Here is an 11,402-nt window from a genome sequence, read left to right as displayed (position 1 = left end):
TTCCCTATGTAAGTACAGACGGATGTCATGAACATGTCCGGTATATTCTTTTTTAGCATATGGATTGGATAAAAATAACAATATTAGAGCTATATATGATCATTATATTCTAGAACTAAAATTACTTTTTTTAAAGTGGTTTTAACAACACATTCTATGTACTCATCATAAATAGATTCTTTATAAAGAATATATTTATGAAGAGTATATAGTATGTGTTTTTAAAGAATCTATTTATCAGAGTACATAGTTTGTGTTTTTAAAACCACTTTAGGGCCTACTCAAAGTATTATTTTTATAATGCACTGAATTATATTTTGCCATTCAACCTTTAGCGTGTTTATGTTGATTCAATTATTGTGTATTAAAGACATTGTGTGAGGCTTTCGGAATATTGTACTAGGACTATGCAGTTTGTAATTTCCCTATCATGATTGTGAAACTTGTACTGTTTGAGTTTGATTCGACACTGAAGTACAGACTTCGAGCAATTTCCTGTTTCTCGTGTCAATGTATTCAAGGACCTCCTAGGTCCATGATACGTCAAGCATCCACACACAATCCGTATGGTATGGAGACAAGCGACCATCTGATTATTACTCACTGTACAATGTACTACGGTACCAGCAAATTATATACATTTTTACCCCTTTACAACAAGAACGCTACATAAGATCTTAATTTTCTCAATAGGCATAGAGTTAAAATGTGAGTATATTCTTCTATATTCATTTGACATGAGATTTTTAGCTCACACTCCTACTGTTGCTGTGTGTGTATCACGTATGTTAATCTGTGTCTACTATCCTCTTGTTATACTAGTGTACGAGAGATAATGAAAATATGATATTCCTACATGGTGTTTGTTTTATCTCGATAATTCAACAATGATCAACCATAGCCTTGGACATGGTCGTTGTTCAATGCACGTTCAGTATCCATTTACAGAAAACGAATGCATTCTTGCGGCCCGTACCATTTTTTTCATTTATCTCAGGCATTTTGTCAGATATATGTCGTTTGTGAGTGACGTGAAGCTGATCTGGAGGTTTAATGTGAATCACTGCCGTATAGGCCGGAGTGGGGGGGGGGGGGGGGTACATCCCCCAATGAGTTACACTACAAATGAAAAAAAAATACAGGCCTTTTAGAAGAATCGTTATTCAAAATTAGTGTTCATACAAATCGGCTACCTAGCTGATCACAATAAACGGAAACAGCCATTACAGGTAGTATGAGAGTGTAAAATACAGTAGTTTAATGCGTAGGTAACGGCTCAATGACATATTGTTTCAGTATTGAATAAAATATATCGTATTTTCTACCTCATTTTCCCCTTTCAAAAAAAAAATGAGCAGCACTTAATAATAATGATAATAGTAATAATAATAATAATAAATAATGATAATAATGTGACTTATAAAGCGCCAAATCCACTCTGTAGAGTGCTCAAGGCGCACAAAGAGCTAAGAGTTAAATAAAAAAAGTCTTAAGAAGATTTTTGAAAGTTTCTTCAGAGGTACATTGATTAATGATAATAAGCCTTCAGCCAAATTCAAACAGGGGCCGCGGAACTGTTATCAGAGTTGGCTACGCCGAAGGGGGGGGGGGGGGTACGGCACATTGTGGTAGATTACCAAAATGTGCAATTTACCAAAATATGCCGTAACGGGGAGGGGGGCGGCATACCAAGCAAAAAAATCACAATAAAATTGTATTTTTATACATGGTTTTGAAAAAGTGGGGGGGGGGGGGCTCAAACACCCTAGCCCCCCCCCCCCCCGTGCCGCGGCCCCTGAAAAAGAATGTAGTAAAATCATTTTGTGTTTAATCATAGTATACCAGATTTAGTAATAAACAAAGCCACATTCGCTATCAATATTTCGTATCCTTTGCGAACTCGAATAAAAAAAATATCGAAGTGATCGAAAGTTCTGGATCGAAACCTTCAATATACATGTTATCGAGGATATCGGCTTATAAAGTTTCCTGGTCTGAATACACGTCATTTTGTTATCCTCGTAGTGGGGTATAGGCACGTTATACTCCCACTGTTTTACTCGCTCGTCAAGGAGTGTGATTTGGACCACTTCTTTCAAAGTGAAAGTTATACATGTAGAGTGATAATGTTTTGCTCATGAAAGGAAAGCACACCAAATTAAAATGATCTCCGGACTAAAACAGTTGATGTGATAAAGAAAGGCAAAAAATGACAATTCGTGGTGGGGGGTATCATGAGACATACTGCCCTATCACCCACCTCTTCTCATGGCACCGTCATAATACTTTGGTATCTTACTCTTCGTGACTTAAATTGGTTCTTTGTTTTTTTTCTTCATGTAAGTAATATTCACATTGACAAAAAGAATGTTACATTTGCAGATACGAAGACAAATAAACGATTTCTCAGCTGGATACTATTGAAAATTGTTCTTTTGACGTTTACTTTATAATAATAATGATAATACTTGTATTTAGAAACGCTATTCACGTTTGTGCCATAGCGCTTTACAAAAATTTACATTGAATACAATAATAATACAACATAATCATAAACCATACAAACAAAATAAATCATGCATTAAAGAAATATGACTTCAGGTGCTTCTAAAGGCCACCGCACACCTTACGACTGTTCGCGATCCGATTTTGGAACAAATCGCACTCTGCTCATTTTCTGAAAATGTGAACTGAACATATCATTTTATTTGAGGTTAAAATTAATTGAGAGAATACTAATATAACCATTTTGAAAGATTGCAAACCTTTTTTTTTTTGAGTAAAGGCCAAATTAGTTTCAAATCGTAGCCAATCGTACGACTGCTATGACGTCATTACGACTAGATATTAAATTCGCTTTTATTCTAAGAAGGATGATAGCATAGTCACAGATTTGAATATAGGTATTCGTACGATGATTTTGAACATTACACAGTAAGATATTCCAAGTCTCAATATTAGCATCAAATTCTACAACATTTTATTCTGAAATCGGGTCGCAGACCAATCGTAAGGTGTGCGGTCGCCTTTAAACGTAGGGGTATTGGGTTCACGAATGCTTTTTGGTATGTTGTTCCAAATATTGGGTGCTACTATTCCAAAGCGTTTGCCGACGAGTGTGAAGAGGAATCTTGGTTTTAATAATTGGGTCTTGTCATCTGATGATCGGAGTGTGCGTCTGGGTGTGTAGACTGATAGATTGCTGTTGAAATAAGATGGAGTTTGATTGGTGAAAAATGTATGTACATATAGACAAAGTTTGAAATCAATTCTACGAGCAATAGGCAGCCAGTGTAATTGTCTTAAATAAGAAGAAGTTTGTGCTTGCCGTCCTAACTTAAAAATAAGTCTGGCTGCCTGATTTTGGACACCTTGTAGGCGCCTTACATCTTTGGCAGACAAGAGAGAAAACAGACCATTACAGTAATCGTCTGGAAATTATCAGAGCTTGAACAGCATGATGACATGTCTTCTGATCTATAAAACGTCTCATTCGCCACATGTTTCTTATATGATAATTGCATGTGCGTACTACATTGCTAATATGATTGGTCAAAGAAAAGGATGAATCTAGAGTAACACCAAGATTGACTACACTACGTGACAATGGAATGACATCATTACCTACTTTTAGAGTACTAAGATTAGTTGTGGATAATGGAGTACGTGTGAAGGCAATGAAGTCTTTTGGACATTGAGACGTAGAAAGTTGGCAGACATCCATGTTCTTATTTCATTAATACATGCAGCAATATTTGACAAGACATTATTATGATTAACATTATCAAAATGAGTAAAGGTTTGGATATCATCAGCATATACAGTATAATGAAGGTTATAACGTTTAATTATATCTGAAATTGGTGTAATATAACTTGTATACAAGATGGGGCCAAGCACCGACCCCTGAGGGACACCAAATTGTAATGGTAGAGATTCAGATAGATCGCCCTCAATTACAACTTGGGATGACCATCCTGACAAATAAGATCTCATCCACTTTAGCACAGTATCCTTTACACATAATTTAGATTCACAAGAAAAAACCCACGTCGTTGATCAAAAGCAGATAAAACAAAGTCCTGAAGCCTCAAAAGGGCTGTTTCTGTGCTAAAGTTTGTCTTGTATGCTGATTGCATTTCATCATTTAACCTATGCTTTGATCATTGCAGCTTTTATAATCATTATGTTATTTTTACTTTCACAAAGAGAAAAGTTTTTGTTACGATTGTCCAATTAACACACACAGATTGATAAAAAATAATTTAGAATTAAGAAAAACAACAACATTGAGTTGAAAGTCTCAATACTCGCTGCTATCAACCTAGGTTCACTATTTCCATTTTTGTTTTGAAACCTTTGATAGATTATGGAAATGTGTGTCATTTCCTTTTATCAACCGTTACAGTTTGCAAAATAAATCATTAAGAGGACACCGATCAAATCGGAGTCTACTTCTCCAACACACATTATTTTATGTATATAGTGTTAAGGCATACTCCTTTAAATAATAAAAAACAATATGTCAAACTTGCATTTCATATAAGAATAAATATGATACGATACCTTGGTATGATGCCATATTATATTTGTGCGAGCGGATAGTGAACAATATTAAGCAATCTATATTATATATAATTATACCCTTTTCACGACTTTTCAAAACAGAATCTTCGTTGATTGGTGTTATAATCTACCAGCATGGCATCCCCTTCACCACCAACTCATGGTTTCCATGCCATAGGGGCCTCCTTGAGTGATATCTTAATGATGGAGCTGGCTGAACACCTCCATCCCAATGATTACCGTCCTCTTGGTATCCGTCTTGGATTCACTGAAAACAGACTATCTCAGATTGAACGATCGCATCTTGGAGTGATATCGGAATGTTTGTATAGAATGTTGACCGAATGGAAAAGGCGGGAAGGACATGAAGCCAAGCCACAAATTCTTATCCAGTCTCTGAGAGACAGCAAGAACTCAGAAGCAGCAGATTGGTTGCAATCAGGTGAAAAGAACTTATCAAATACCATCTGTTGAAAAAAGATCTAGGCTGGTATAGCTGGAAATCACGTTACATTTCAGTATTCTTTAAAATATTATAGGCCTATTGTCCAAATGAGTGTTTATACATAGCTATAGCGATGACTATATGGTATTAACAATAACAATAATAGTTAGAATTGCGGTTTACTCTTTGAAACATACACTCTCCAGGGGCGGATCCAGCTTTCGCCAATAGGGGGGGCCGAAAAATATTTTCATCAACATTTTTCTCGATTGGCCGCTATAATCTGATTTTTTTTTTTTTTTTTTTTGGGGGGGGGGGTTCAGGGGGTAGTCCTAACTAGAGACTGAAGTTTTAAGTATATGTTAGTTTTTATTGTTATAAACTAGATAAGGTATATAATGCGAGCGCGAAGCGCGAGCTCAAATTCTTTGATATTTTATGTCCTTAGACCTGAAGATTCTGAGGAGATTTTATAATCATGAAAAAGATAAGTATCCAACTAAACAATGCGAGCGCGAAGCGCGAGCCGAAATTTTATCATAGTAACGTGAAAAGGGACTCAATTAGGACTGTTTTTATTGATTAATGAAGAGGATACAAGTATCACCAATTAAATAATGATAGTGCGAAGCGCGAGCTCAAAATTTTTGATATTCCGACCTGAAAACTGGACAGTCTAAGCGCGTTTTTATTTAAATACAGAAAAAGCTGTGTGTCTCAAACAATTAAATGCGAGCGCGAAGCACAAGCTCAATTTTTTTATATACTGACATGATAAAGGAGCATTTTGACAAATTTTGGTAAGAATTTCCAAAGAGGATACGTAACTCACAAATCAAACAATGCGAGCGCGCAGCGCGAGCTGAAAATTTTGATATAAACAATTTGTGTAAAACAAACAAAATAATTAAAGCTTGATGTGCGAGCTAAAATATTGTGTGCAAATTGATTTCAGATCTGGATATATCAGTGTCATTTAATCCTCTTGAATGGGATTCATTGGCACAGGCAATGCGAGCGCAAAGCGCGAGCGAAATTTTTTATATAAAGTTATTTTTCCAATTCTTCCCCTCACCCTTTTCTTGTTTCCTTTCGGGGTCGGGCCGGCCGTTACGAGGTTGTAAATTACACATCCTGGGTATGATGCCTCTTTCCTACTTTTCTTTAGTGCTTTTCCTATAGTACACGTTTTCTGCAGGTTGTCAAAAAATAGGGGGGGGGGCGGGGCCGGCTCGGCCCCCTCCTAGATCCGCGCCTGCTCTCAAAACAAATCAGTCAAAATGACGAGTGAATTTGGTCAGCTGGGTGCAACTGTTATTCTATTTATATTTGACCATTTTCTTCTCGTATTTTACTAGGAAAGAGTTATTTCCGACTAGGATATCCGTCAGAAATGTGACTATACATATCAGTTGCACCCACCTGACTACTGATCTAGTCAATTTGATTGATTACTTCCGTGTTGTTTGTAAAATCTTTTATACACGGTCGCATTGGTAGAGTGTGGATTGGGGCTGGAAACCCACCAGATTTTTTGAAAAATGAATAAAAAATAAACGTTGTACTGTATTTCGGCATGAAATCAAACTTAACTTCGACGGAATATTGATTTAAAAAAGTTTTGGTTGCCTCCTCGCTTCGGTCTTCCGTCTTATTCTGTCTTGCCGCATCAATGCACTATTCGTGAGAATAATGTTCTACTATGATAGCTTGATATTGCTGAATGCAATTATTAAAAGTACATTTCATCTATCAATGTCATTTACTACAGAACTTGGACTTTGCAACGCTGCTTTACGGACCATATCAGGTAAAAATGACTTCCATTATTGAATATCACTTTAAGAAATCGTTTGAAACTTTACCACTTAACATTCATGTACATGGGAAAAATTATTCTTAGAATTCCAAATATGGGTACATTATATAATACTTCATGAATATACCTTCTGTGTAATTTGCTGACATGGGGTTAACGAGCACCCTTCAGATTGTGAATAGATATCGATTAGACATTTATTCGTCTTCTTACAATCTTAGTTTTATTACAATTTTCTAATAACAATTCATCACTTGAAATAAAAATGAATGTCATTTATTTATTTTTCTAGTTGAAGATAAACTGAATGAAGGCAACGTCCCTGCCTTGCCTGACTGTTTAACAGAGAGACCAACAGAATTAGCTGAACTGAGGGGTAAACTACGTAGAGTTGCTTCTTCGGATAAACCTAGCCGATGGGTGGTGGTGTATGGTATGGGAGGAATGGGTAAAACAGTCTTGGCTAATCAGGCTGTCAGAGATGATAAACTTGTAGAAGGTAAGTCGCAGTTACTGTAAAAAAAAACCAAAAACTTATTCATGAAGTACCTGTTTATTATATGCATCTTAAAGGGATAGTCTGGGCTGAAAAAGAAAATATATATCTAAATATATAGAATAAAATTCACAGAGCAAAATGCTGAAAATTTCATCAAAATCGGATAACAAATAACATAGTTATTGAATTTAAAATTTAGCAATATTTTGTGAAAACAGTCATATGCACGTCATGAATATTCATTAGGTGGGCTGATGGTGTCACATCCCCACTTTCCTTTTTCTTATATTATTACAAGAAATCATAATTGTTTCCTTTTTCATACATGTGTAAATGATGTGCCTCCATTATGGCGAAATGAGTTGCAGCAATAAATAACTAATGCACTTAATCAGTTGTCAATCCAACTGTTTCAGTTCTAAGTATAGAAAAACTATGAATAAACCTAATTTCATATAATAAAATACAAAATTACAGGTGGGGATATGACGTCATCAGTTCACCTAATGAATATTTATGAGGACATGCCTAGAACTGTTTCACCGGAATAGTGCAAGTCTTTAAAATTCAATAACTTCGTTATATGTTATCCGATTTTGATGAAATTTTCAGCATTTTGCTTTGTGAATTTTACTCTATTTATTGAGATATTATTATCTTCAGCCCGGAGTACACCTTTAACCGCTGGCATAAAGATAGGGGAGCTTGGGGCACTGGGCGTAAATCCTTGCGTCACACCTATTGTTCAGGCGGGGAGATGATCTAGTGTTCCATCCCCCTGTACAATGGGTGTGACGCAAGGATTTACGTCAGTGGCTTGGGGCCACCCCCCCCCCCTCCCCCCCCCCAAAAAAAAAAAATTATAATAATAATAATAAATCACAACCGAAATATTACAGATCTTTGAATAGTTTGTCAATATATATATCACGAAATTTGATTTAAACATTGTAAAGGTCAAAACTTTTGTCACTAAAAGCTCGATTGTGATAGACAATAACACACTATGAACGAAAGTGAACATAGATTTCAATCTTTAACTCAGCAATCATGATACACAAAAAGGAAAATGAGAATGAACAGTAATTTTCAGCAAAATTCTTCTCTACTCTGTTGAAAAAAATCACATACATATCTTTCTAATGGAAACCATTTCTCGAGAGTAAATGTGAATATAATTTGGTATAAAGTGCTGAGAATCACTAATTTTTCAAATTCTTATTTCGAAAAAATAGAGCATTTCTCGGACGGTATATTCTGGATGTCTATGGGTACGGTGAAGGATGAGACTAGTATTCCTGATCGTCTAGAGACATTGTGTCGAATCTTTGACAGTAATCTATCATCAGCTCCTTCTCCTCCAAAGACAACAGAACAATGGAAGAATCTCTTAACTAAACTCATCAGTCAACGATATCCGAGGTGAGAGGGAATACAACCTGTAGATTTTCCAATGACAAGCAGTAGAATAGCATCGAACTCATTGTCATTTTTTTTCAAAATTAGCCGTAACTATTTTTATTTGATAATAATAATGATGAGCCCTTCAGTTCTTCTTCCTTCTTTGTGGTATTTCGTGTTACAGGAAAAATCTCATCAAAACTATTTTTCAGGGACTTACGCCTTCTTTCGTACACGAATCTTGTATATGATTTTATTTTTTAGTAGCAACTAGTTTATGTTTGCATTTTTGTCGATTTTCATGAATGAATGATACAGTTTCCAACCCTATTTAAAACTACATGTTTTGTAACAGGTCTCTTTTGGTCTTGGATGACATCTGGATTCCAAATGTGGTGGCAGCATTTGACGTCCGTAGCACTGTTCTTATTACTACACGAGATAGCGGTGTGATGAGTCGAGTTTCAGGCAAGTCATTGTGGGCTTTTTACTTTAAAACCAATGTTAATATAAGTAGGTCTCTCCCACACAAGAGACCTTTGCTTATTAAGGTTCTCAGCGTTCTTGATCGCCTGCTCCCAGATCCTATTTTTAAAAGATTTTTTTTTAATGATAAACTAGTTGATAGATTCCAGGTATCCGTAAAAAGACTAAATGCGTGGTATTTGTTAATAGTTGTTACAATAAATTGTACCTGATTGTTTGCGAACATCAATGCGAACATTATATCAAGATATCATTTTATTATTCAGAACATCCACAAGATTGATACGCTCTAAGGAATAAATATCTAAATCTAAACGGGCCAAGAAGTGACCAGGTTCTCAAAAGTGTTACTCAAATTAACACATTTCGTGTGATGGAATAAACTTTTAAACGAGTTTGAACGATATATTCAATTAAGTCCATTTTTACATTCTCGATAAAAAAGGAAAAGAACATATATAAATAGAATGTAGAAAAAATGTTTTGTGACAAGGTACAAATCAATTCATGAGAATGAGGGGTTCAAAAATAAAAGGAATCATATAAACTTATAAAATGATGAACCCAACGTTAACAAAATGAAACGAATATACATATTACTAAACCAAAGAATATCATATTTGTACAACACACTTCAAGTAAAGTGAGACACTAGCACGTTCCGTTTTCGTTAGAAATACAGTTTCTCCATACTTCCTAGGACAATGTAATATCTCAGCTACGTTCTTATCCCACAGGAGATAAAGAAGAGCTGAATCTGTCTCATGGTCTGTCTAAAGCCCAGTCTACCAAGGCTTTATCTGAATGGACTTGTATCCCACTAGACGATCTTCCTCCCGAAGCTGAGCTCATCCACGGTTTCAGCTGCGGATCACCTCTCGTCATCTCCATCGTAGGTGCACTCCTCCGTGACTTTCCTGATCGATGGCAGTTCTATGTGGCTAAGATGGAAGCCAAGAAACTCAAGGATCTTTCCTCAGAATCCAGCTATGAATACAGTAGTGTCTATGATGCTATTGAAATGAGTGTGGAACAACTGACTAAAGCTCAAATCGAAGTTTACTCTTGGTTTGCCGTATTTGATGAAGGTATTAGACTTTCAAGTCAGGTGAGTTATTATTTCATTGTGTTTAATGATGTTTGAAGTTAATAATTATTTTTTATTGAAAATTATAAAGTAAAGTATTAATGTTAATATCTTTCTTCTTTCTGAATATTTCATCACGATTTTTACAGTGATATTTTAAGAAACCCTGAATGTCACTTATAGCACTCTTTAACGATTTCCCAGAACACTTAGACAACATTTAAAAGTATGTTGTATGTAGCTTGTATTACGTGTTGGTATTGTCCATTCAACGGGAAATTAAGAAATGGAAACATTTAGGAATATAAGTTGCATTTTATCATAAATTGTTTGTTTCCGTTATAGTGAACCGATTCTTGGTGATTATCAAACATTTTTTTTTTTCATGCAGGTCTTAGCGATGCTTGTTGAGTGTTCCAAAGAAGAAGTTGAAGATAGGATGAGAGGTATTACTCAGAGGTCTTTGGTGTCGACAGAATGGTCTACATATGATGAATGTCGAGTCTATTGGATTCATGATCTTCTTCATGATCATCTAGTAGCCAGAGGAGCTGCAAAGGACAAGGTAGGGGTCAACGTAGGGTAGGTGCTGATCCAGGGTAAGGGGCCTTAACCCCCCTCAGACTCCCCTGACCCATTTTCTTTTTTTTTTCGTGGGGTGGGGGGGGGGGGGGGCTACTCGAGTTTTTTAAACCCAAAATGGTCCCCAAGTGTGGCGATAGCACCCTTTTTCGCTTTGTGTAAAATCATTTATTGAGGAAAGTTCACTTTCTTTTCTCAAGAACAAGATTTATAGAGATCAATTTTTTTTTAACGAAACTTATGGATAAGAAGTTTGGCTTTTTTTTAGGTTTGTGGATAAGTTATTTATGTTGTTATAATATCATAACTACTTAACTGCTCTTACTGATGGTATTTGCAATATTGTTGATTAAAATAAATTAAATTAAAATGCAAAAAATCCCAAACAAATGATGGCCGATTTACACTTTGATGATAAGCAATTTCACAATCTATCAATTAACCTTTTGTCTTGGTTATACCGTCAAGGATTTTTTTTTCGTGTAAACCGAGAAGGGGAAATATATTGAAGATTTTG

The 11,402-nt window shown here is 35.7% G+C and overlaps 1 protein-coding gene across 1 annotated transcript in view; it reads left to right on the top strand.

Moving 5' to 3' along the window:
• Positions 1-538: 538 nt before the first annotated feature.
• The window catches only part of LOC129265618 (uncharacterized), a 36,323-nt gene continuing 25,459 nt past the window's right edge, over positions 539-11,402 (top strand). Inside the window, exons 1-8 of the mRNA XM_054903593.2 lie at positions 539-708; positions 4,669-5,008; positions 6,783-6,821; positions 7,123-7,329; positions 8,565-8,751; positions 9,086-9,198; positions 9,954-10,324; positions 10,695-10,868. Of these exons, the coding sequence (XP_054759568.2) occupies positions 4,702-5,008; positions 6,783-6,821; positions 7,123-7,329; positions 8,565-8,751; positions 9,086-9,198; positions 9,954-10,324; positions 10,695-10,868 (1,398 nt within the window). The 5' untranslated portion in view covers positions 539-708; positions 4,669-4,701. The remainder of the gene's footprint in view (positions 709-4,668; positions 5,009-6,782; positions 6,822-7,122; positions 7,330-8,564; positions 8,752-9,085; positions 9,199-9,953; positions 10,325-10,694; positions 10,869-11,402) is intronic.

This window comes from Lytechinus pictus, chromosome 7, assembly GCF_037042905.1.
Source record: "Lytechinus pictus isolate F3 Inbred chromosome 7, Lp3.0, whole genome shotgun sequence".
Taxonomy (NCBI): Eukaryota; Metazoa; Echinodermata; class Echinoidea; order Temnopleuroida; family Toxopneustidae; genus Lytechinus; species Lytechinus pictus.
The sequence above is the reverse complement of the archived record's forward strand: the minus strand, read 5'-3'. Positions and strand labels throughout refer to the sequence as shown.